The sequence below is a fragment of the Malaclemys terrapin genome, chromosome 7 (genome assembly GCF_027887155.1).
Source record: "Malaclemys terrapin pileata isolate rMalTer1 chromosome 7, rMalTer1.hap1, whole genome shotgun sequence".
NCBI lineage: Eukaryota > Metazoa > Chordata > Testudines > Emydidae > Malaclemys > Malaclemys terrapin.
Genome location: NC_071511.1, coordinates 44,402,069 through 44,427,285, shown reverse-complemented (window position 1 = coordinate 44,427,285; position 25,217 = coordinate 44,402,069). Strand labels below are relative to the sequence as shown.

Here is a 25,217-nt window from a genome sequence, read left to right as displayed (position 1 = left end):
AGCTTCTCCATCTCCCCTTGAGACGTCCAAAAGCACACTCCACCACCATTCTGCATTTGCTCAGACAGTAGTTGAAGAGTTCTTTTTCACTGTCCAGGGCGCCTGTATAGGGCTTCATGAGCCAGGGCATTAGCGGGTAGGCTGGGTCCCCGAGGATCACTATAGGCATCTCCACATCCCCAACAGTTATTTTGTGGTCCGGGAAGAAAATACCTTCCAGCAGCCGTCTAAACAGACCAGAGTTCCTGAAAACACAAGCGTCATGAACCTTGCCCGGCCATCCGACGTTGATGTTTGTAAAACGTCCCCTATGGTCCACCAGTGCTTGCAGCACCATTGAAAAGTAGCCCTTTCAGTTAATGTACTGGCTGGCCTGGTGGTCCGGTCCCAGGATAGGGATGTGAGTTCCATCTATAGCCCCACCGCAGTTTGGGAATCCCATCGCGGCGAAGCCATCTATGATGACCTCCACGTTTCCCAGGGTCACTACCTTTGACGGCAGTATCTCAATGATTGCGTTGGCTACTTGCATCACAACAACCCCCACGGTAGATATGCCCACACCAAAGTGGTTCGCGACTGACCGGTAGCTGTCTGGCGTTGCAAGCTTCCAGAGAGCTATGGCCACTCGCTTCTGGACAGTCAGGGCTGCTCGCATCTGTGTGTCCTTGCGCTTCAGGGCACGGGACAGCAACTCACAAAGTTCCAGGAAAGTTCCCTTCCGCATGCGAAAGTTTCGCAGCCACTGTGATTCATCCCAGACCTGCAGCACTATGCGGTCCCACCAGTCCATGCTTCTTTCCCGTGCCCAGAATCGCCGTTCCACAGCATCAACATGACCATTGCCACCATGATGTCCACGGCGCGGGGTCCCGTGCTTTGTAACGGGTCTGTGCCACTTTCAGACTTCATGTCCTCACCGCGCTGCCATTGCCTCCTCGCCCGATTTCTCAGCATCTGCCTCTGGAAAAGGTGGATGATAAGGTGCGAGGTGTTGACAACGGCCATAACTGCAGCGATGATCGCAGCAGGCTCCATGCTCGCAGTGCTATGGCATCCTCGCTGTCACTCACCAGAAAAGTGCGCGAACTGATTGCCCGCTGGCGCTTTCAGGGAGGGAGGGCGGGAGTGACGGTTGGATGACGACAGTTACCCAAAACCACCCTTGACACATTTTTTTCCCCAGCAGGCATTGGGGGCTCGACCCAGAATTCCAATGGGCAGCGGGGCCTGCGGGAACTGTGGGATAGCTGCCCACAGTGCACTGCTTCCAATGTCGACGCTTGCCCCGTTAGTGTGGACTCCCACAGGTGAATTACTGTCCTTAGTGTGGATACACACGTTCGACTTTGTAATATCAATTCCACATATTCGATTTAAGTAAAATCGAACTCTCGTAGTGTAGACATACCCTGATGGTAATTACTACTGGTCATCGAGAAACCCAGGGCAAAAGGTATCTGACCCTGTTAACATTTCTGGGTTTTGGTCAGTCCCGCAAGTTACTGTAGCTGTTTATATTGTTCCAACTCCTGCAGTAACAAGTAGCTAAAGTTTTCTCTTCATTAGGGCTGCAAGTTTTCACACCGGTTGCTGGAATAATAACTGGAGTAAACTGCCTGTTCCACATTGTCTGGTTTAAAGAAAACCTTTTAATCCCTTATTTTATGCCCTGTCACTGTAAAATGGAACTGCTCAGTGTTCATTTTAGACTGTGTATCCTCCTCTAACTTAAAAAGAACAGGAGTACTTGTGGCACCTTAGAGACTAACAAATTTATTTGAGCATAAGCTTTCGTGGGCTACAGCCCACTTCATCGGATGCATGCAGTGGAAAATACAATACACACACACACACACACACAGTATGAAACAATGGGTGTTACCATACACACTATAAGGAGAAGTGGGTATTCACCCATGAAAGCTCATGCTCCTATACGTCTGTTAGTCTATAAGGTGCCACGGGACTCTTTGCTGCTTTTACAGATCCAGACTAACACGGCTACCCCTTTGATACTATAAGGAGAGTGATCAGTTAAGGTGAGCTATTATCAGCAGGAGAGAAAAAGAACTGTTTGTAGTGGTAATGAAAATGGCCCATATATCAGAAGAGAATTTCCCTACAGTAGGTCAGATACTACGGTGATAGACAGCAATATAAAACCCTAAGATTGGTCCTTGTTTCACCTTTTGTGTCTGTGACACTTTGGGTGCTGAGCACTTCTGAAAATCTGGCCACCATTGTCACATTAGGAACTACTGTGTGCTGACGTTGTTTGGAAATCTGGCCCTTCTTTAGGTCCCTCAGTAAGAGGTTGGCTCTCTTGAAAATCCCCCAGCTGTGGATGCTGAGCACTTAAAAATCTGGTCCCCATGTGACCAGCCAGCTCAAGTACTCTGCTCACCACGAGTGGTCCATGGGCCACAGTTTGGGAGTACACCTCTACCCCGATATAACGCTGTCCTCGGGAGCCAAAAAATCTTACCGTGTTATAGGTGAAACCGCGTTATATCAAACTTGCTTTGATCCGCCGGAGTGCGCAGCCCTGCCCCCCTGGAGCGCTGCTTTACCGTGTTATATCCAAAGTCGCGTTATATCGGGGTAGAGGTGTATCTCTTGCTGCCAAGACAGCTCTTAAGGACTTCTCTGAGAATTTATATAGGAAGTACCAATGTTATAAATTGTCAAAGTCCCCTCTTAAAGTGTAGGATCCAGCAAGATTACCGAATCTATTCTTACACTGCTCTTACCCTCCAACTCCCAAAACTTATGAACATGAGCACATTCCCACAACACAGGTAGCAAGTTAGCCTTAACCATACCACAGTTCCAACAGTTGCATTGTACTAAATTCCTGCTTTTGGCAATGTGTAATGTAGCCATTTGCTGAGTAAGCCTAAATCTCAAATCAGAGGCAGACAGAAGAACGTTGCTGTCCAACTATTGTGCAGTGTGTAACAGCAATTTGAATATGTACATTTTCATTCCACACTGCCTTGATTTGTTTATAATGAGTGACTTCCTCATGCTTTATAACTCTGACCAGCTTTAATGATTTGTGCTGGATTTTTGAATGATCACTTGTGCGGTCAAACTTTTTCGTAATTTTTTTTTTATATGCTGTGTGAATAAATTCAGCTATATGTAATTGGGATTATAAATAGAGAGCATTGGACTTCTTCCTGCAACCTTACTCTCACGGAGAATTACTAATGATGAGGAGAAGTCTATGCACATGACTAAAGGCTAGTAACATGACTTGGGGTACATAGATTTAGACCTTTAATTTCTTGACTGGCATATTGCAGTAGTGTGGTGGTAAACAGAGCTCATGTATTTTAACAGATAACATATGTTATATATTGCAACTACCCTACCTATTCTATTGCTCTGATCTACAGCCTGACCAAAGGAGCCATCTGTAGTGAGTTTAGGATATTGTTGCTATGGGTAGCTGGGCTGTTTCCACAGCAAAGTGAGGCACTTGTCTCTCTATTATCAAGGGCAGGGTTTTCACAAAGGGGAGGGTAGGCAAATCAGGATGTCTTTCAATTGGGGGAAGCAGGAGAGTCAATAGATTGGGGCCTGGGACAATGCTTATGATGGGAGCGTTGGTTTTCATGAGGAAAGAGAGGTGAGGGAAGCTTTCCCAGCTGGGAAGCTCTTTAGGTTGCTGGTGCTTTTCACTATGGAAGCCAAGGGAAAATTTGCCATTGGGAAGGTGACTGGATTGGGGTGGGTATGGTGCTGGAGAGATGATGGCTGAAGTGGAGCTGGGCTGGGAGTACTTGATGCTTGGAAAAGGGAAGGACAGATGCATGACCTTCCCTTTCCCCTCTCCTGAATATCAGTTTGTCTTTTGTCCTCCTCCTCCCATCACTCTATCCCAACACAACACTTTTGAACGCCAGGCCCTCTGGTGACTGTGCTGGCACCTGACGCCACTCCGCTGATCTGTACTTCACTCTGGTATGGACCTGAGGCTGGGTCTATCCAGGTGTGTTCCATAGTGATATGCTGCCTGCATGGCCCTTTGCCCGGGATTGCAGTTGCATCAGAATGATTCATAGGGGCAAATGGGCTGAATCGTCTGATCAAGCTGGACGTGAGTTGCGGGGCTGGGACTTTTTATACAGGCCTTGTTTGCTTCCTGTTGCTGTGAGATATATAGCACCGCTGTTTGTCAGCCTCTATCTCTCTGTTAGATGGGAGAAGAGGTAGACTACAATTAACAGCATTAGTAACTATAGTACCTATTTTCCTGTTATGTTTTTATGTACTCTGTTGGTGGGAATGTGTATGCCAAGTACTGTATATTAATACATGCTCTGGGTGTGTGTATATATATATGCAAAGTGCTATATAAGTATTAAGAATTAATACACTCTGTGTTCATCTATACATACACACAAATAAATTCTAAAAATGACCAATTTGCTTATACACACATCTGAAATGGCTAAATAAACCTATTAATATACTTAGTCACTGTCATCATGGTCTAATAGTATTTACAGCTAAGTGCTGTTTGGACAATTCCTGACACCACTAAATAAAGTGAATGCTATTGGCAACATTTGTAGATAAAGCGCCCATCAAACGTGTTGTAAATCTTAATTTTCTCTACTGTCTCCAGCAAGAGATATTCAGTTGCAAATTCAATGCAAGGACAAGCATGTCTCTTAAATTTAAGCGTTTGATTACTCCGAGTGTTGAAAAACATCCTCCCTGAATTACTTTAGCTACCAGTAACGTGTTTAGAAAATAATTTTTATATTTTGCTGTCACCCACAGAGAAGCTTGTATGCTAAATGTAACACTCTTCTCGCTGAGCAACTCATGCAGTTTAAATAAACATCAAACCCCAACGAAGGGGCCAATTTTGCTTTATAGGCAATATTTGTTCTCTTTATTAAGTACTGTATAGACCATCTGCAAAGATTTGCCTTATAGAACAAATAAATATCTGCTGCAACAGGCAATGGATGGGTGGTGTTTTTTAGTTGACTTGGTTGTATTATCAGCAATGAAATGAAATTGATTTGCCATCCAGATTATCCGTGATATATGTTTGTCTCTTGGGTTTGCTTCCAGTTAAGGATATAGTTAACATATTTCATTCCAATCAGTTCAAAACTAAGGATTTCCTTCCATCTGTTTTGAACTGATATGTGGGAGGAAATCCGTAGATGTTCCTGTTTTCAGTAAACCACCTACTCACAGGGTTGTGTGTGTGTGTGTGTGTGTGTGTGTTTAAAAAAAGGAGAGAGAGAAAAAAAGCTGTTGTTGACTCACGTTTGACGTTAAAAGTAGCAGAATCACTTCTGTATACTTTAGAATAGGAGATCCAGAGTGTGAAAGTGTTTTCTCCCTGTTTATGTTTAACCTCTGGTTTTTCTTGGATCTGATTCTTAGTAGGCGGTCTTATCTTACTGAAATTGCATCCTCTACATCAACCCCCCCTTCAAGAAAAGGGTCCGATCTGTAAAAGCATGAAAATGCGTCCTCCTGGGTTACTGTTTTCCTTCTTAGCAGCCTGGTTCATTTCCACAGTTGAAGGGCAGAGTCAGAAGGTAAGTTCGCAAGTCTTTATTTCACAGTTAAATGGTCGTAGGAAATTACTCATTTTTAGATGGCGGCTGTGTTACTGAAGCATACACCCCCCAAAAAAAATTCAGTGTGAATTTAGTTATATGTTGAATCACCTCCCTAATTAAGCTTTAAGACAATCTGCTACCTTTCCTCTGTGTGTATGTAATATCTATAGTCTGTATTGTATATGTAAAATTAAGGATATGGAGTTTTGCTTGGATCTTAAGTAAACTTTGATTTACGCATTATCAGCACTAAATGCAAAGAGGAAACAATAGCAGCATGAGGACTGTGGGCCCAATCCTCTAAGAGGCTGAGCATCCTCGACTCCCACTTACTTCACTGGTGTCAGGGGGACTTTTTCCCTGGTAGGACTGAGCTCTAACGTGCCTTGTACAATTTCCTCAGTGTTTTCTAAAAGTATTTCTAAACTGCAGCTGTAGAAAAGTTGGCTTGAAAACGGTTAAGGTTGACATTGTGCCCAAAGTGAGATTTAAGTGATGAGCCTTCATGCTTCTCAGAGAGACTGAGAAGATACCCTGTTTAAAACCCAACAGAAGCAAAACCCAGTCCAGAATCCAATCCCAAACCTGCCCAGGAGAGCATGAGGAGGTAGCAGTAAACTACTGCATGCTAATCTGTACAGCAGTGTTTATTCATATCAGACAGTGCAGCTGTCTCAGTGAATGAACAAACAATGGCTTCTTCACTGTCAAAGGATTGTCTGTCATAGCTCACAGGTTTTAAAAAATGGTAAGATTTTACAATAAACCCTTAAAAACTTGCAATTGAAATCTCTCTCCTTACCAAATAAATAAAATCCCTTCATTGCCTGCAGACTGGTTTGTTGTAGAGCTGCGAGTAAGTGCTAGATAGTGGACTTAGTGATTAGTTATTGTAGACTTGTATGTGAGTGCTATGTAGGTGTGTAATTAGATCTATCTAGGTGAATACCCTACACTGTTCACCGTTGTATCTGAGCACCTTGATGCAACAGGAAAAAAATGGTTTGAAACCTGTTTCTTGGCAGTATCCGTATGAGTAATACGAAATGTTTTCCCTTAAATTTTTGTTTTGGTTCATACACCCAGTTCAGTTTTCATGTTTAGCAGCATTGTGAGGAATGTGCATGTGGCTTTATTTAGACTGGTTTTCTCAGCTCTGTGGTGATTAGCCGTTTCAGTAGGATGGAAGGCATGTTAATTCATATTACAAAGTGTCTGCTGCCACTGTGTTTCTTGTCTCCTGCTGACAGAGGAATAAACTAGCCTATAAAGTTAGAAGTTGCATAAGACATGTAGGAATCTTGTTCTCTAGTGGCTGAGTTGTGGAAGGACTGCCCTCTACCAAACAGTAGAGAGGGATTGGCAATGGAAGGAGAGACTTTAAGACTATTAGCAAAGGGAGCTAGGGATGGCCATCCATCTAAAAAGGCATGATTTAGGAGGAGGCAGAGCACTGAAAGGGCATTCAAATGCCCGAGCTTCAGGTGGCTCTTTTATTAAACAGATCAAAGGCAGGTGCAATGCAAAATTGGAGGGACTCTGTCTGGAAAGTGCAGTGAACAAGGAATCTAATGTATATTGTATTTCTGTCATGCCTTCCAACCACGCTTTTCAAGGTGCCCTAGAAACATTAATGAATGAAGCATTGCCACCTCACTTGTGAAGGAGGGGAAGTAGATGGGGAAACTGAGGAATAGAGAGCATAAGTGACTTGCTCAAGGCCACCCAGTGAAACTGTGTCAGAACTGGAATGCGGGTCTTCTGTCGTACAGTCCCAGGCTTGAGCCGCTGCTGCTTTATCATACCTTGTTTTCCATATACTGTCTATAAAGAACACTGTTACCCTGTTCACCATTCCACTATGCACCACTCTGCCCTTTCTGTACAGACTGGGACCTTCCATAGTCACCCCCTGATAAGAGTCAGAGCTCCTACCCTGCAGATGCAGGCCATGAATTCCACTTTACCCATCCACTCTACCCATGCAGGTCTCAGATCTATTCTCCAAACCGGCCTAGGCCATCACTTGTACAGCGGGGCAGAGTCTCAGCAGGGTGGGTAGGATGGATTATAGTGTCATTTCTTTTTGGGTGGGCTGTCAATAATTCGAACATGCCACAAAGGCCATGGATGAATCAGTCCTGTTGGTGACAGTACTTTGTGGAGACTTTTCTCAGGCCTGAATCAGGTTGAGCAAAACAGGAGTGCATTGTGTTCTAGTGGGCAGAGCACTGGACTGGGATTCTGAAAAACTGGGTTCAGTTCCTGGCTCTCCCATTGTCCTGCAGCATGGCCTTGGGCAAATTACTTCACACCTTTTTCCCCTTCCACCCTTTGTCTTGTCTATTTAGTTTGTAAGCTCTTTGCAGCAGCGCATTGTGTTTGTGCACACCTAGCACAATGGGGCTCTGATTGTGGTGGGAGCCTCTATGTGCTGGAAAAAAGAGATCAATTATTTACAAAGAGAAGCAAAGTCAGCATCTGACCTCATCTTTGTTGCACAATAAGGAATGTTACCCACTAACATTTGTTACTCTAGTAAAAGAAAATAAGGTTCGAGTCAGGTCTTGGAGTCAGCAACCAGAATAGCTGTCTTTGCCCTGGTGCACCTTAACCCAGATCCAAGCAGGAGTAAGCTGCTACCAGTGTAAAGTCATGGTTTAGCCTGTCTGCATTTGTGGTTTGCACTAAAGTAGCTACACTGCCTGCTGGCCCCCCTTGATGAAATTCCCAGTGTAAACCAGGATCCTCAGGGTGGGGAGGTAATGGGGGAAGATGAGATCAGTGACTAAAGGTAACAATTTAATGCTTTGCTATTTTTTTTTTTTTAAGTTAAAATCCATGCATTGCAATATCAAGACGATGTTCACCTTGGCTACACCTTGCACCTCCTGTGCTGTGGCCACCAAAGTGGTGTGTCCAAAAGGGTGGATAAAGATGACCCAGGCGCTAGGAGAGAGAGGCTGCAGGTAAGGCCCATCTCCCTGTTCAGCCTGCCATATCAGGTTTACAAGCCATTCTATAACTCTTTTGTATTTATTGTATATACTCACATATAAGTCAGCATTTCAAGGCATGTTTTTTGCGGGCCAGGGAGCAGTTGCCTTGTATAAGAATAAAGGAAGAGAGATGTGCCTGGTTTCTACCATTGGGTGGGGAGCAATATAATTCTGGTTTAGTGTTAAAGAAGAGGCAGCTTGAAGTGCATAGTTCATGTATGTGTACTCATGGGTATAGATGTATAGATAATGAGTATTTAATAGTGATATTTCTTTAGTGCAGTCATCTGAAGATCTCAGAGAACTGAACATACATTAATTCCTTACACTTCATAACCCTGTGGAGGAAACTGTGGCCAAAATTTTCAGATTTGAGCACCCAGAGTTAAGCACCAAAACCCATATTTAGGCACCTTTAATAAAAGTAACCTGATTTTCAGAGGTAATGAGAATTCACAGCTCCACCTGAGTTCAGACAGGAGTTGCAGGTACTAGTACCCCTAAAAATCAAGACACTTTTATTTAGGGGCCTAAATACAGTCTATGGCCCCAATCCTGCAGCTTGTTTCTTGTGAATGGACCCTTGTGAATCCCCATTGACTTCTGTGTGGTCACAGGGACCTGTATACCCAGAACAAGTTGCGGGATTGGGATGTGAGGTACTTAACTCTAGGCACCCAAGATTAAAAATGTTAGTCTGTGTTATTTGTCCAAGGTCACATATTGAGGCAAGGACAGAACAAGTTATAGACCCAGGAGCCATTACTTCCCTTCTGCTGTTCTAGCAACCAAACCAAATTCAATGTCACTTTTGAATTTTTAACCCTCTTATTTTCCTTTTGATGTACTGCTTGTTCCTGTATTTTCTATGCTCATTCTGTTAAGCTGAACACATTTCTGTAGCTGAACTGTAATTGGAAAAGGGTGAAGGGAAAATGAATTTACCAAAAGGTTGTACAAAAACAGAACACTATAGATTATTATCTGCAAATCTAGTCAATAGTGAACTTTAGCAGTTAACATGGAGCTCTATTGTCCACTGTTTTCTGTGCCTTACTACTAGTTTGAAACATTTTAAAAATAGCCCCAGCCATTTTGCAGTTATTGCAGATGTATTTGGTGATCAGACTGGCACAATGAAAGCAGTAAAAGTGTGGAACAAGGCGCTTGAGTTGAGTCAATGAAGGAAGGTTAAGTTCTTGCCAAAGATAAATTTAAGGGAGTAATAATAATACAACTGGGCACTAATATTTTTTAACGCTTCCTTTATAAATGATGATGATGATGAAGATTCCTGAAGCACCTAGAGGCCCCAAGTGAGATCAATGCCCCACTGTGCTAGGAGCTGTGTACACAAACAGTAAGAGACAGTCCCTGCTGTGAAGAGTTTATGCTCTAGATATGGCAGCCAGAGGGACAAGTGAGAGGAAGGATATCAGACTGATTTTACAAGTGAGGAAACATAGTGGTTTGTCTGAGGTTGCACAGGAAGTCTGTGGCAGAATTGGGAACTGACCCCGAAATTCCCGAATCGCCATCAAGTGCATTAATCACATGGCCATTCCTTCCTTTGTGAATTAGACAAAGGATTAAAAATGCATTAGTGACTTTAAACTCACCACTCTGCACTACCATGCTGGAGATCAGCAGAGTGCATTGCTCTCTGGCTCTGACTCTGGAGCATCTTCCCCTGCCCCCACCTGCCCACAACATGACCCTCTGGCAGAAGTGAGGCAAGGGAGCTGGTGTAAAACCAGCCAGGCCTGCTGTATATCAGCTTAGGTTTCTGACATGCTTCCCCGCCACTCCAGAGGCGGAATCCTCAGTTTCCTCTTTAAGGCCACTTTAAGGTCACTTTGAGCCCCTTCTGCAGCACACTGTGACCTTAGTGGAGCTGGTGATCTGTCTCCATCTCCCACAAACCTTGACCTTGCCAGTGAATATTTCACTATTCCCATGGATCACAAATATGAGGGAGGCAGGGAGGGTCAGTCTTGGAGACAGCACAGCTCTTTCAGAGCTTTGAAGATGAAGACTAGGACTCAAAATCTGATCCAGTATTTGATTGGAAGCTAATGAATTAATCGGAGCCCTGCATAATATGACCTCCTAAGCCTGGGTTGTGCTTGTGGTTCCATGCCCCAGGACAGTGTATTGCACTCTTCATTCGTATGGAGTGGTTTTCAAACAGTTTACTCAGTATGAATCAAAAAGCAGCTCAGAAATCTCCCATCATTGTCCTGATCAGTCTGTTATCCAGTCCAACCTATACAGAATAGGTTGGGTCCCAAACTGTTTGTTACAATCACTGATCTTGGATTTTTCTGTTTAAGATACACTGTAAATCTTGAAGAAAACACCCTTTCCCTACCAGGGTGCAGTCACATGTGTAAGAAGGAAGTTGAGGAGAAAAAATGCTGCCCGGGATTCTGGGGTACTGAGTGCTATGGTAGGTTCTTCATGGGTCCTTACAGCCATTGACAGGTCAAGGCACTTCAAAGTGCTGCCCTAGAATTAACAGTCCTGCAGGTCAACTCCATGGGGAGTGATTTGTTTTCAGGATTCTCTTTCATGTTTCCAAGACACTTAGACTGGATCCCAAGATTTTCCGTATCCATATAGGGAAGTTTGAAGGTCTTGGGAAGGGAACTTCTCCCCTGCACATGATTTGAGCCCTGTTGTGTTTTGACTCATGGCAAAACTCCCTTTTGCAGAAGGTACTCTTATTTTAAAAAAAAAGTTTTAAAAGAGAATTTTTCTTTAAGAAAGTTTCCAAGGAAAAAGAGAGAGATTTCCTTCTGCGAACTTCAGTACCCCTATATACTCTGCAGCTCGTCACCTCTACAGCCACCATAACCACATGAAGTTTCCAGCCAGGAGTGAAAATAACCAATCTGAATCCTCAGTTATATTTCAGACCAAGCTATTTGAATCCGAAAATGTTTGGCTCATTTCCTGTTTCAATATTTGCTGGTTGTAGTGAAGCCAAGAAGCTAAATTACTAAGGCTATGTCTACAATACAGCCTGTATCGGCATAAGTTATGTCACATGGGGTCTGAATAAACCACCCCTGTGAGCGACATAAGTTACACCGACATAAACACTCATGTGCACAGCCCTATGTCGGTGGGAGAAGCTCCTTCCATTCGCATGCATGGGTTTTTTTATGCTATCTCCCATCGTCCTAGAGCATCTTCACCAGACACACTGCAGTATTGGTATAGCTGCGCTACTGCTGCATTGTATATATAAACACAGCCTAAGTTACATGAGGCAAATCCCACACTCTTGCCAGCCCAGTTGAAAATAGAAGACTCCCCATTTCCAGAGATGAGATTTCTAACCTGTTTTCAGCCTTGGGTGGCTTGAATAAGCTTCTAGCCTCTGTCAGAGCACAGCTGACCCAAAAGGCCAAGCATAACATTTTCAAAAGCAGCCCCCTCCCATTTTGGAGGACGCATTTGGAGACACCAGGCACCTGGTTTTCAGAGGTGCTGCCCACCCCAACTCCAGTTGGAGTCAGTGGGAGCTGCAGGCACTCCACACCTCTGAAAAGTAGGCCTGGGGCTGTCTCAAATTGAGCTTCCAACATGACTGGCCTTTCCTGAATATTTGGCTGAAAATCTGTTCAGGTTTTCCCTGTTTCTAATGGAGTTAACAATAAAAGGCCTGATCCTGCAAAGATCTGAATGTCCTCAGCTCCCCTTGGCCTAAGTAAATTACAGCTCCTTAGAATCTTTTATAGCTCTTTGTCCCTAACAGAATGGATAGTGTTTGTCATATATGACAACAGAAAAATAAAACCATTTGTGATCCAGTGGAGATAGGAACCTAGGGTTACCATACATCCGGTTTTCCCCGGACATGTCCGGCTTTTTGGTAATCAAACCCCCGTCCGGGGGGAATTGCCAAAAAGCCGAACGTGTCCGGGAAAATGCCGGCCGGGCACTTCCCCTCCCGCGGCTGCTCTGCTCCTCCCCTGACTCTTCGGCTCTGTTTAAGAGCCGAGCGCTATGGGCTTCAGGCAGCCCCCTTGCCTCCAGACCCCAGCCGCCATCCGGGCACTTCCCCTCCCGGGCTCCAGCGGCGCAGGGTCTGAAGCCGGTAGCGCTCGGGCAGCTTGGCTCTTAAACAGAGCCGAAGAGTTAGGGGAGGAGCAGAGCCTCCGGCCGCGGCAGCTCTGCTCCTCCCCTGACTTTTCGGCTCTGTTTAAGAGCCGAGCGCTACGGGCTTCGGGCAGCCCCCATGCCTCCGGACCCTGCGCCGCCAGAGCCCGGGAGGGGAAGTGCCCGGCCGGGGATGCAGGGTCCGGATGCATGGGGGCTGCCCGAAGCCCGAGCGCTACCGGCTTCACGGTTTGCCGGGCAGCCTCCAGACCCTGCATCCCCGGCTGGGGGCTTCCCTTCCCGGGCTCCAGCTGCGCTGGGGAAGCGCCGGCCGGGGGCGCAGGGTCTGGGGGCTGCCCAGCAAACCATGAAACCAGTAGCGCTCGGGCAGCCCTTTTCGCGTGGCTGGGAGTGGGAGGGAGGAGGGGGCGGGGAAGGGGCGGAGTTGGGGCAGGACTGGGGGTGGGAAATGGGTGGGGCCAGGGCCCTGTGGAGGGTCCTCTTTTTTTATTTGTTAAATATGTTAACCCTATAGGAACCCCCCTTTGTTAACACAACTGAAGCCACCCACAGGCAGACATTTCATTCCTTCTGAGTCCATTTGTTTGCAATAACAGTAATGGTTGTAGTAAACATGCATATGGGAACAGAGAAATGTTGATTTTGCTAATCTGTGGCCTGCCTCCTGTTTGCCAGAATGCCCTGGTGGACCTGAAAAGCCCTGCAGTGGCCATGGGACCTGTTTGGATGGTATAACACGGAATGGAACCTGCACCTGTGAGGTCAGTACGGGATGTACTGTGAGAGGGCAGCAGGCTAGGCATTAATCCTCTGGCTGGCCAAAAGTGTATAGTTGCTTTCTGTGAGTGTACGGATTTGTAGAGGAGCAGGGCTGGGCCAGCTGTGGAGGACTAATGAATTCCCCTTCATGTGCTGTTACAAGGCACGTGCTATGAGGAAGCAAGGGCTGTGAGAGTTTGGAAGAATCTCTAGGAAGAGATGGAGCTGACAAGTGTGGGGGGCTTTTCCCCATTCCTTGAGTGAAATAAGCTGTGTCCTATAGTTTCCCTTGGGCTGAAAGAAGGTCTGGTGTGTTTGGACCTTAATGGGCAGGACTTCCTTCATATTTACTTTTTCTCTTTGACAATAATGTGCACACCAAAGGGGTTTAGGGTCCAGATCCTCAACAGTGTTTAGCTGCCTAACTCCCACCGAAACGCCTAAATAGCTTGGAGGATCTGGGCCTTATACTCCACCTAGATGGGCAGAATCTTTACCAGTTCTATCTGGGCTGTCCACATCAAACCACCCCCAGGGCCCAGTCCACCCTGCAATGTGGGGGTCTGGGTACCTATTCCTTTGACAAACACCCTCCAGAAGGTCGATGGTAAAAGGGCCTCTGTTCTGCTGTTACGGGCGCTCCTATGGATTCAGGTCAGTACTGCCCCTCATACAAGTCTTGTGGGAACAAGCTGAAAGACACCCCTCCTACATCATCTTAAATGTGCATGTGGTAATTCACCTTAGAGGAGGCAATGAGGCAAAATTAAGCACACAGCTCCCTGGCTTGTCAGGTCCTTCCTTGCTTCAGGTCTCACAGCACCCATACACGCCTCATGTACCCAGCTGGTGCCTGAGAGCATAGGAAGGGTCTAACCCAGTCATAAAAGAATTCACCCAGACACTGTGAGGATTGTAGAATCACAACCCCATTGACTGGCTGACGAGACCCATGAGCGAGACCAAAAAAGGCCACAATTTGCAACATGTTCTCCAGATCAGCAGAAAAAGAGGCCAGATAAAAATTAAAACTAGGTTTAACGTATGTGGTTCAGCACAGCTAGTCTGAAAGGAAACTGGATATAGTAATAATTTAGGGCCTGATAGTCAGCCTTATGAAGTAAACAGAAAATGTCCCATTGACATGAATGAACTTCAGATCAAGCCCTCTGAGAGAGAGCATGAGAGAGCTGGTACTTTTGTTTCTAGTCATGATAAGAACATTGTTTCTTCAATGACTGCCATGATTGTTCTGCTGTTTGCTCATTGGTAAAATTACATCAACTCTCCTTTCTACTGCAAGGGCTATTGGTAAGGCACTTGTAAGAGCAGGTTTCTATGTTGTATCACCTGAGCATGAACAGAAAATAAAAAGGGGAAGAGGAGAGACGTAACAAGAGTTATTTATCACTTTGCAGTTTGAACTAAGTGACATCATAAGAAAATATGACTGACCAAATTTTTTTGCCCTTTTAGGGGAGGTATGGCGGCTCTGCCTGCCAAGATTGTCTGGATGAGAATCTGTTTGGCCCTGACTGTCAATCAGGTAAACTACAGCAATGAACAATCTAAATCAACTGCAAAGAGACATCCCCACGTACCACTAAATGAATGCAGTGGAAGAGGATGGCATAGGAGGGCTGATCAGTGGAGAGGCGGGTGCTGCTGTCTGCAAATTATAACTGCAGCCTTTTTTCATCATTCTCCTCCTCCGGGACGAGGCTGTTTTGCATTTGCCTGACGGGGAGGATGCTGAAACTGTGGGATCAAGTGTGTAATGTGGGTCCAGCATTAGAATGTCTAAATCCCACTTCTGGGCACTGGAATCAGCACTGAGACTTGTTCAGCGCTGGTGTTCCTCACCTACTCCTGAGCTCCCAGAATGTGGATTTGGGCATCCTGTTAGGGTGCCCACATTGGAAAGTTAAGCCCACAGTTGGTGGCCTTAATCATTGGGAATAGGGTGAGCAGTTTGCCACACACTTGTAAGCTTGTTATTCCTATAGTCAATAAACAGAAAAATCATCACAGCCATCACACCCTTTTAGTATGGGTGTTCTCAATCTCTTTCACCTGGGATCTCAGATCAGTCCCTTTTTTCTCCTATCCCCTCTTTCCCACTGTCCTTTGCATCCATAACCCAAAACTCTCTGCAGTTTTCGGTTTAAAAAAAAAAAAACGAAAAACAAAACCACACATCTTCTACTGCTACCCCCGTTCCCGCCCGCTGGCTGCTTGCTGCTTCCCTCCCACTCCCAAGCATGTCTTAGCTTCCCCCATGTTGCCCTTCCCATGAAGCTAATAAATTTGATGTTGGCAGAGATCCCTGCACTTCTTCTCACACGTTGCATTTCATAGAGCCAGATTATGCCTGCCCCCTCTTCCCGCACCGTTGTATTGGCATAGGGGATAGCCAAGATCCTCATGCTTGCATTCAAAGAGTGGTAGCATCTTTAGTGACACTAACTGTCCCCTGGCCTCTCTCCTACCATGCTAGCAGGTGGATGGCAGCAATCACTAGAGGAGGAGGGGACGGAGGACTCTGAAAAGGTGGTGTGGATGCTGCATTTGAGCGGCATGCTCCACCCATGGCTGTGTTCTGCCTGCCCCTGCAATTCTCAGACAGGGATTCAGTGCTCTTAGTCCCTGCACCCTCCACCTTTTGAGACTGGCTTGCAAAACCTCATTATGGCCCTGGCCTCTAAGAGTGAGAGGCTAAAGTACAGTTGCCTGTAGACTAAGGTGTCCAGATGGCCTGATATTGGGGGCTTTGTCCTATATCCTATTATCCCCCCATGCTGATTTTTCACAGTTGCTATCTGGTCACCCTACTGTAGACTTAAAAGCCTGGATTGGAGTTATAAGCTTTCAGTGTGTTTAGTGGATATATCCCAAGCACCCATGCTGTTCCCGGCAGCTTCCAGTACGTGCTTGTGTGGGTTTCTCTTGCAGTGTGTGACTGTCAGCATGGAGTGTGCAACCACGGGATCTCTGGTGATGGAAGCTGTACCTGCCATGGAGGTTACACTGGCCCGAAGTGTGATCAAGGTAAATGTTGGCATTTCCCTCACAAAGAATTTAGAAATCATGAAGTGGGCTCAATATATGTGCCCCCAGAGGAGAAACTGTTTAGACCTAGGAAAGGCTGGTAAGGAGGAGAAATAGTCTGAAAATGCAGAGGAAGGATGGGCTTGTGGTTAAGGAACTGGGTGAGGACTCAGGAGAGCAAGAATCAATCCTGGGTCTGTGACAGACTCCGGCTTTGATCATGGGCAAGTCGCACAGCCTTCTCTGGGCCTCAGTTCCCCGTCTGTGCAATGGGGCTAATGCTTCCTTTCTTCTACCCTTTGTCTCCCTTATCTGTCTAGAGTGTAAACTCCTTGGCGTGGGCAGTTTCCTTACTATTCACATGTGCTGTTCACTGTGCCTAGCACAACAGGGCCCCAATCTTGGTCTGGGGCCTCTGCATACTACTGAAACCCAAATAATAATAATAGGAATCATTTAAATTATTTCTTGGCCTCCTCAGATGATAAGCTGTATTATCCAGAGGCATCCACTGCACCTGAGGGAACCATCCCTTTGTTTTATGATTTCAGAACTTCCCCATTGCAGAGGTCGAGACTGCGGGAGCAATGGCCAGTGTGTGTTGGTGAATGGGAAGGCAATATGTGACTGCATGCCAGGCTATAGAAAGAGTGGGAGCATATGCCAAGGTGAGACACCTCCCTGTGACCAAATCCTCCTAATCCTATATTCAGGACAATCTCCTGTGACTGGATCCATGTGGCGTGGGGCTGCCAATGATGCACCAAACACTGCTGCACCTCTAGCAGAATGGGGTTGTGCTGCCATGTTTTCCCACATGCGTGGGGCCCAAGCCTGAGCCCTTGACTTGGGCACAACTGAGTGTCACGTGCTGTTCTGAAGTCAACAGATTTCTGTGTAAGGGAGCTTTGGAAAACCAAACTAAAGACCTCGAGGCTGCTTCTTGTGTAGGTAGGCGAGCTGGAGGGAATGTGTCGTGTTGGGACAGGATTCTGGAGAGTTAATCAGTTCTGTGTGAATAATCATACGGTGTAGCCAGGCTAAATAAAGCATGTAATCATGTACCTCACTGTGGAGTCTCTGGGCTTGTCTACATGGACATATAGTTTGTGGCAAGCTGGGGTGTCAATCTACCCCATACTGGTCAGATGTGTACTGCCCCACTTTGAAATGGGAATAGATCAAGTGCAGTAGGAAACTTTTTGTGTGCCGCAGCAGGTCCCCATGGACAGTTAGTGCATGACAGGCTAGTGCAGGCTTTATAACCCAGCTTGCCGCGAACTAAGTGTTCATATGGAGAAGTTCTCAATGACCTAATGTTTAGGAACTCCTGGTAACCTGGGCCATAACAGCACTTTTTTCTCTGTGTCTGTGCTAGGCTAATGTGCCAAAATGGAGCTGGGTTAGTGCGCTTCTGGGAGTGCCAGTTTTAGATGACATGTAAAACTGTGCAACTTTAACGGCTGCTGTTTTCCACCCAGAGGTGGCTGCATTTCATGAATTGATAGTGATCTCTCTCTCTCTCATTTAAAATGTGTTTTATGTTCATGAATTGCTTTTCCTAGGACTAAAAGACACTACTATTTAAACATAAATTACTATCTAGAGGTGGATGGATCCAAACACCCTACACATTTGGTGACCTTAATGGACCAAAACTCTGGTTTCAAATACCCTCAGAGTTTGTAGAAGTTCAGATAGAGACCCAAACTTCTCATCTCTGGCCCTTCTCTTATTAACTTTTACGCTATTAATATGAAATGAGAGCTGCTCAGCTCGCTCATCCAAATCCCTCAGCCAAAAAATCTCCATTGTCTGACATTGGGTTATATGAGTCAAAAAGTTTCCCAGTTTAAACTGAATAAATTCCACATCCCCCATTATGTTTGAATCAGAGGGTTTCTGCATGTACTACTTCAAGTGCTGGTTTTTAATGAGAAACTTGGTTATGTTCCCCTCTCATCTCTTTGTGTTTACGTATAGCTCAAGATCCTTGTACTTCATCACCATGCTCCTCGTTAGCTGTCTGTAAGGCTCTAAGACCAGGAAAATATGAATGCACTTGCAAAGATGGTTATCATGGAGATGGGAAGATATGCCAACCCATCAATCCATGCATTATCAATAACGGAGGCTGCCCTGAAAATTCCACCGTCTGTATCTATAAAAGCCCAGGAAAGGTAAGGTGAAGAACTGCATCTAATGAGTTTGTATGTAGCAGTAGAAAACCAGGTAACTAATTCTTCCAGTGAGTCTTGCTGGATTAAATTGCACTGGTCAAAGCTGTTATCCTAACTTTGTTTTTGCAAGGATAGATCGTCTAAACTCTTTGTGGGATGCTCTTGAATACAAGTCGATCTGTGATTGCAAGATTTTAATCATCTGATTTTGCTTTCCTTAGTCATCTTGTGTGTGTAAGCCTGGAATGAGTGGGCTGAACCCTTCATCAGGCTGCTCGTTTGTCAGTGTCTGTCAGCGGTACTTCTGTGACGTGAGTTCAAAATGTAAAATCAGTCCAGATGGGACTGCCAGGTAGGTTGCTCCAAAAAGTGCCATTAAAGATGCATGCTTTTGAAACTAAAACAAGGCTTTTATTTGGATGAGCTGAATAATATTGGAAAACCAGAGACATAGGTGGGGAATACTGGCTGTGGTCAGGGTTTTGAAAAGAACAAAAGAGTCCATTGAAACAAATAAAAATCTTACATAAGTAGCTGTGACAGCCCCTCAGCTGGGCCATAAGAGGGGTTGAACGTGGGACATTCAGTGTTTCATCAGCCACTTGAGCTAAAGGAGTAACCTCATTAGCTGGCGTGGGTGGCAGGTTTGTAGAAATTTTGGTGGTGCCCAGAACCCGCTCCCCCAAACTCCACCCCCCACCTGCCTAAGGCTCTGGGAGGGAGTTTAGGTGTGGGGAGGAGGTCTGGGGTGTAGGCTCTGGGATGGAGTTTGGGTGCTGGGTGCAGGCTCCAAGCTGGGGCAGGGGGTAGGGGTGCAGGAGGGGGTGAGGGGTGAAGGCTCTGGGAGGGAGTTTGGGTGCAGGCTCCAGGCTGGGGCAGGGGGTGGGTGTGCAGGAGGGGGTGAGGAGTGAAGGCTCTGGGACAGAGTTTGGGTGCAGGCTCTGGGCTGGGGCGGGGGTGGGGGTGCAGGAGGGGGTGAGGAGTGAAGGCTCTGGGGCAGAGTTTGGGTGCAGGCTCTGGCCTGGGGGTGGGGGTATAGGAGGGGGTGAGGGATGCAGGCTCTGGGAGGGAGTTGGGGATGGGAGGGGGTGCAGGGGTGAGGGCTGTGGGGCTGAGGATGATGGGTTTGGGGTGTGGGAGGGGGCTCAGGGCTAGGGCAGAGGATTAGGGTGCGGGGGGATGAGGGCTGGGGATGAGGGATTCATGATGCAGGAGGGGGCTCAGGGCTGGGGCAGAAGATTAGGGTGTGGGGGGATGAGGGCTCTGGTTGGGGGTGGGGTTGAGGGGTTTGGGATGTTGGAGAGACTCATGGCTAGGGTGGAAGGGCAGAGTAAGGGCAGCCTGCCCTGCCATTAGTGGATAGGGGGCACTTAGGACCCTGCGGCAGAGCAGAGTCAGCGTGAGCTGCAGGGCCCCGGGCCGGGGGAGGTGAGCGGGAGCAGCAAGTGGGGGCCGGGGGACACTCGGGGGAGGTGTGTGGGGGTGGCAGGTGGGGCTGGGCCCTGAATATTGGTGGAGCCCAGACACCACGAGTGTATATAACTCGCCGCCCCTGTTAGCTGGTAGCAGTAGTAAGCTATCTAGTGGCACAGACACTAGGGTTACCATTCGTCCGGATTTACCCGGACATGTCCTCCTTTTTGTACTAAAAATAGCGTCCGGGGGGAATTTGTAAAGCACTCACAATGTCCGGGATTTCCCCCCTCCCCCGGCAGAGCAGACCGAGCGGCTGGGAGGGCTGCAGGAAAGTCCCGGGCTGGACTCCGGAGCAGCTGTAGAGGAGCCGGATCCGCCCTGCATTCTGAGCAAGTGTATGAGCACAAAGTGCAGCCCTCCCCTTTTGCAACTGGGAGCGGTTTCTGCCATGCAGCGTAGCAAAACGGGAGCGAGAGCACTTTGTGCTGATACAAGGGCAGCTCTCCCCTGCAGCCTGGTCCGGGCCAGGGACCGGGTTTTGTTGTGCAGGGCCAGGGACCGGGTTTTGTTGTGCTGGGGAGCGCAGCCACGTGTCCGGCTCGCACAGAGCCCAACACCCTGTTCTGAGCAGCAGGGTAAGGGGGCAGGAAGGTTCTGGAGGTGGCAGTCAAGAAACGGGGGGGGGGCTTTTTGGGGGGAGTGGAGAAAGTTTTGGGCAGTCAGGGTACAGGTAGGGGGTAGGGTCCTGGGGGGCAGTTGGGGGGGTCTTAGGAGGGGGCAGTTAGGGGACAAGGAACAGGGAGTCTTAGGTAGGGGGTGGGGTTCTGGAGGGCAGTTAGGAGCAGGGGTCCCAGGAGGGGGCAGTCAGGGGAGAAGGAGCGGGGGGGTGGGGGGCTGGGAGTTCTGGGGGGGCTGTCAGGGGGCAGGAGTGGGGAGAGGGATCGGAGCAGTCAGGGGACAGGGAGCAGAGGGGTTTAGATGGGTTGGGAGTTCTGGGGGGGGGCTGTCAGGGGGTGGGGAGTGGGGAGAGGGATCGGAGCAGTCAGGGGACAGGGAGCAGAGGGGTTTAGATGGGTTGGGAGTTCTGGGGGGGGGCTGTCAGGGGGTGGGGAGTGGTTGGATGGGGCGTGGGAGTCCCAGGGGTCTGTCTGGGGGTGGGGGTGTGGATAAGGGTTGGGGCAGTCAGGGGACAAGAGGCAGGGAGGCTTAGATAGGGAGTGGAGTCCTGGGGGGCAGTTACGGGCAGGGGTCCCAGGAGGGGGCAGTCAGGGGACAAGGAACGGGGGGAGGGTTGGGGGTTCTGGGGGGGCGGGAAGTGGGAGGGGCAGGGGCGGGGCTAGGGCGGGGCTCCTTCCGTCCTCTTTTTTGCTTGCTGAAATATGGTAACCCTAACAGACACGTCAAGAGGGACACAGCACACCCTTTGCCAGCATGTTACTCCTGGACAGGGCCCTGTGATGTGTGTTTGACGAAAGAATCTTCAACACTCTTCCAGGGTAGGCCCATGAGTAGGAGAATGAATGAGGATTTTAGGCCAGTTTAGTGCTGGGTATGACTGCTCAGCACAGCAGAGAGACATACTAACACTAGCCTTAAAACGATTCCTGGAGAAGAAAAAAGTGCTTATCTGAGCAAACACTTTGGGCTCAATCATGCTTCATGTGAGGCTGAGCTACCCTAGGAAAGGGGAGCACTGCCTGAGCCACCGTGTCTGGGAACATCCCTGGCGTAATGCTTTTTGGGCCCTGGAGGGAGCATGGTGAGGGGTGTCTCTTGCTACTCTGTACAAAAGGAATAGCCATGGCCTTTTGCGGGGACAGCAGAGGGAAGCCATGGCCCCATCTCTGCTGCTGTCCCTCAGGCACCATTAACGCTGCTGGCTGCACTAAAAGGTCTCCCCCTCTTGTGCTCCCCAGCCCGAATCAGACAAATTATGGCTTCACTTCTGGGGATGTGCAAGGTGGGGGAAGGGCTCCCTGCTCACTCTTCTTCTTCTAGTGCCTCTGCTCTGGAGCAGCCATTATTTGGCCCTTTGCGTGGCTGGAGCCATGTAAACCTCCGCCCCTGGCCTTGTGTGTGGCAGTCTGCAATTCTGAAATAACAATAGCTGAGCTGATACTTGGATTGAACCCAGACAGGAAAAAGTGCAGTTTTCAGACTGTGATTCCAAGTAGCTGCTGTCTGATTGCTGCAAAGCTGTGTGAACTGGGGCAGAGATTTTCACATGCAGATAAGCTTTGTTGCAAAACTCATTAGCCTGCCTGGGGCCTCAATATGCCTAGAGCTGGCTCTTGGAAAACACTGGGCAGTCTGAATGGACCAGTGGAGCTGGAAATCCACTGAGGCGAGTAGAAGTTGAGGGCTCTGTGACATAGTATTAGAAAAATAACATTCCCTAGATTGGCACTAATACCTTGGGTGTAAAGCATGGTCTCAAGTGCTCAGATACTAAAAGCTCGATAGCTAGGCCTTGGGTAGGACTGGAAAACTCCAAAGGGAATCTCAGGGCCATTAGGGATTGCTGTGGGGGTTCCTTAGATGGTGCTCTTTCTTCTGAGTTGGTTCGGAACCCCAGGCATGGTGCAAGGGGCAGCTCGGCTGCTGCTTTTGGAAGAGATGTAAAACCAAGGTCCTGACCGACTGTGGCCGTTCAGATTAGCTGGTGACAGGTGTGGCCAAGAGTGTTTTATCCCACGTGTATCTGGTGAGATGAGTGTGACTTCATCTCATGGCTACTGACATTGCAGCTGTGGCCCCCTGCTGCATCTGTCACCTCGAGGTGAGATTATTGTCACATGCTCTATGTGAACAACACCTGGAGACTATCTGAAAGCTGAAACTGGTGCAGAATGAGGCCACTTGCTCATTAACCTGGGTGTTTCAGTGCATCAACTTGCTGTTCACGACTGTAGCGGGGCGGCGCCTCACCGCTGCGGCACCTCCTGCTGGTCATCCAGGGAATTAGCTTGCCAGCCCCCAGAGCGCTCTCTGCAGACCGATGTCTCACCTTGCCGCTGGCCCCCGTGTCCCTCCCGGACCCTGGTGCCCCTTCTCTCAGGGTTCTGCCCCCGGCAGTACCCTGCAATCTTGCTGGGTCTCCCCACCCCGGGGACCCTCAACCCCCTATCCCCACTTCGCCTCAGTCTTGGACTACTGCCAGTCACCATCTAGCCCCCGCTCCCTGGGGCGGACTGCAGTATAATTGCCACTCATCGGCAAGGAGGGTTTGGACCTGCTGCCTCTGCCTACCCTTGGGTTGCCCCTCTGCAACCCTACTACCTTTTCAGCCTTTAGCAAGGCCTGCAGCCTGGGGGGTTTCCAGGCCGGAGCTCCCCAGCTCCTCTGGCCTTTCACCAGCCCTGCTCCACTCTATGTACCCTGTTCAGCTCCCCAGCAGCCAGGCTTGTCTCTCTCAATAGCTAGAGAGAGACTCTTAGCTCTGGCCTAGCAGCCCTTGTATACGGCCAGCTGCGGCCTGATTGGGGCGTGGCCCCAGCTGAGCCTGCTTCCCCAATCAGCCTTGCCACAGCCCTCTCCAGGGCTTTTTTTAACCCCTCCGGGAAGGAGTGGGGTGACCACCCTGCTTAGGGTTACCATATTGGAGCCCCTGAAAAAGAGGACACTCCAAGGGGCCCCAACTCCGCCCTTTCCCCACCCCTGGCCCTGCCCCAACTCCGCCCCTTCCACAAAGTCCCCACCCCAACTCCGCCCCCTCCCCTGAACACTCCTCCCCTCCCCTGCTTCCCGCAAATCAAATGTTCACGGGAAGCCTGAAAAAGGCAAGCAGCAGGTAAGCTGGGGCTTGGGGGGGCCCGAGGAGACGCGGCCCAGTCTGGCCCCCCCGACCGAGCGGCTCCTTCTGGCGGCTGGCCAAGAGGCTCTGGCTCCGGCCCGGCTCGGGCCCTGGGGTGCCGGCCGAGCACCCCTAGCCCCAGTCGCTCCGGCTCAGCTCGGGCCCGGGTTCCGGCCACCGGACAGCGGCCGAGTACCCCCGGCCCTGGCTGAGCGGCGCTGGCCGAGCGGTGCCGGCCGGCGGCCAAGCACGTCCAGCCCCGGTTGCTCCGGCCCAGCTTGGCTCGGGCCCCGGTTCCGGCCAGCGGCCAAGCACCCCTGGCCCCACCGGCCCCGGCCGAGCAGCTCCGGCCTGGCCCCGGCCCTGGCCGAGCAGTGCTGGCCAAGCGGCGCCGGCCGAGCACCCCCAGCCCTGGTCGCTCCGGCCCAGCTTGGCTCAGGCCCCTGTTCTGGCCAATGGCCGAGCACCCCTGGCCCCACCGGCCTGGCCGAGCCGCTCCAGCTGAGCACCCCAGCCCCTGGCCCAGCGGCTCCGGCTTGGCTCGGGCCCTGGGTTCTGGCTGAGCACCCCCAGCCCAGTCGCAGCCGAGCGGCTCCGGCCCGGCCTCAGCCCCGGCCAAGCGGCGCCAGCCGGCGGCATCCCAGCTCGCAGCCGCCTCCTCCCGGGCTCCAGCTGCTGCTGCACTGGGGAGAGCGGCAGGAGCTCGGAAAGTTGAACCCCAGGGAGGAGGCGGTCCCCTTACCATGCCTCCCTATTTTCCCGGACATATTTGGCTTTTTGGAAATTCCTCCCGGATGGGGATTTGAGGACTAAAAAGCTGGACATGTCCGGGAAAATCCGGATATATGGTAACCCTAACCCTGCTACAATGACACAGTGGTTAAAAGGCCCGAGTCCTGTGTACACTAATACACTATTGCTACTGCCAGTGCAGCTGCTCTGCTGTTGGAAATCAAATGCCCTAATATAGTCAAGGCCTCACAAAAAACACCTTCCATCAGTGCTCTATAACTTGCACTGGCTGCCTATAAGCTTCTGGGTGGAGTTTAAGTTGTTGGTTTTCACTTGTAAATTCCTAATGGTTTGGGTTCTGCGCAGGGTAAGAAACCACCTCTCCACTATGTATTACTGCCCTAGTTGTGATCAGTGGCAGCACTCCCCTGGATTTAAACAAGGAGCTGCAGGCAGGGTGCTGTCCATGAAGGATGTTCAGCTTTGGAATTCACTCCCTGCTTCCCCAAAGCTTAAATTTATTAACCTTCTGCACATCCTGCAGAGCCCATCCTTTCTGTCT

The 25,217-nt window shown here is 48.9% G+C and overlaps 1 protein-coding gene across 3 annotated transcripts in view; it reads left to right on the top strand.

The window, feature by feature from the left end:
• Positions 1 to 4,196: 4,196 nt before the first annotated feature.
• Positions 4,197 to 25,217, top strand: part of STAB1 (stabilin 1) — a 115,486-nt gene continuing 94,465 nt past the window's right edge. The window contains exons 1-10 of one of the 3 annotated variants that reach the window (XM_054034529.1): positions 4,197 to 4,243; positions 5,422 to 5,576; positions 8,433 to 8,569; positions 10,933 to 11,048; positions 13,403 to 13,488; positions 14,963 to 15,032; positions 16,439 to 16,534; positions 17,086 to 17,202; positions 18,518 to 18,714; positions 18,936 to 19,066. In XM_054034529.1, coding sequence (XP_053890504.1) covers positions 5,496 to 5,576; positions 8,433 to 8,569; positions 10,933 to 11,048; positions 13,403 to 13,488; positions 14,963 to 15,032; positions 16,439 to 16,534; positions 17,086 to 17,202; positions 18,518 to 18,714; positions 18,936 to 19,066 — 1,031 coding nt within the window. In that variant the 5' untranslated portion in view covers positions 4,197 to 4,243; positions 5,422 to 5,495. Of the gene's footprint in view, positions 4,244 to 5,363; positions 5,577 to 8,432; positions 8,570 to 10,932; positions 11,049 to 13,402; positions 13,489 to 14,962; positions 15,033 to 16,438; positions 16,535 to 17,085; positions 17,203 to 18,517; positions 18,715 to 18,935; positions 19,067 to 25,217 lie in introns of those variants that run through there. The other 2 variants (XM_054034528.1, XM_054034530.1) reach the window with 2 other exon arrangements.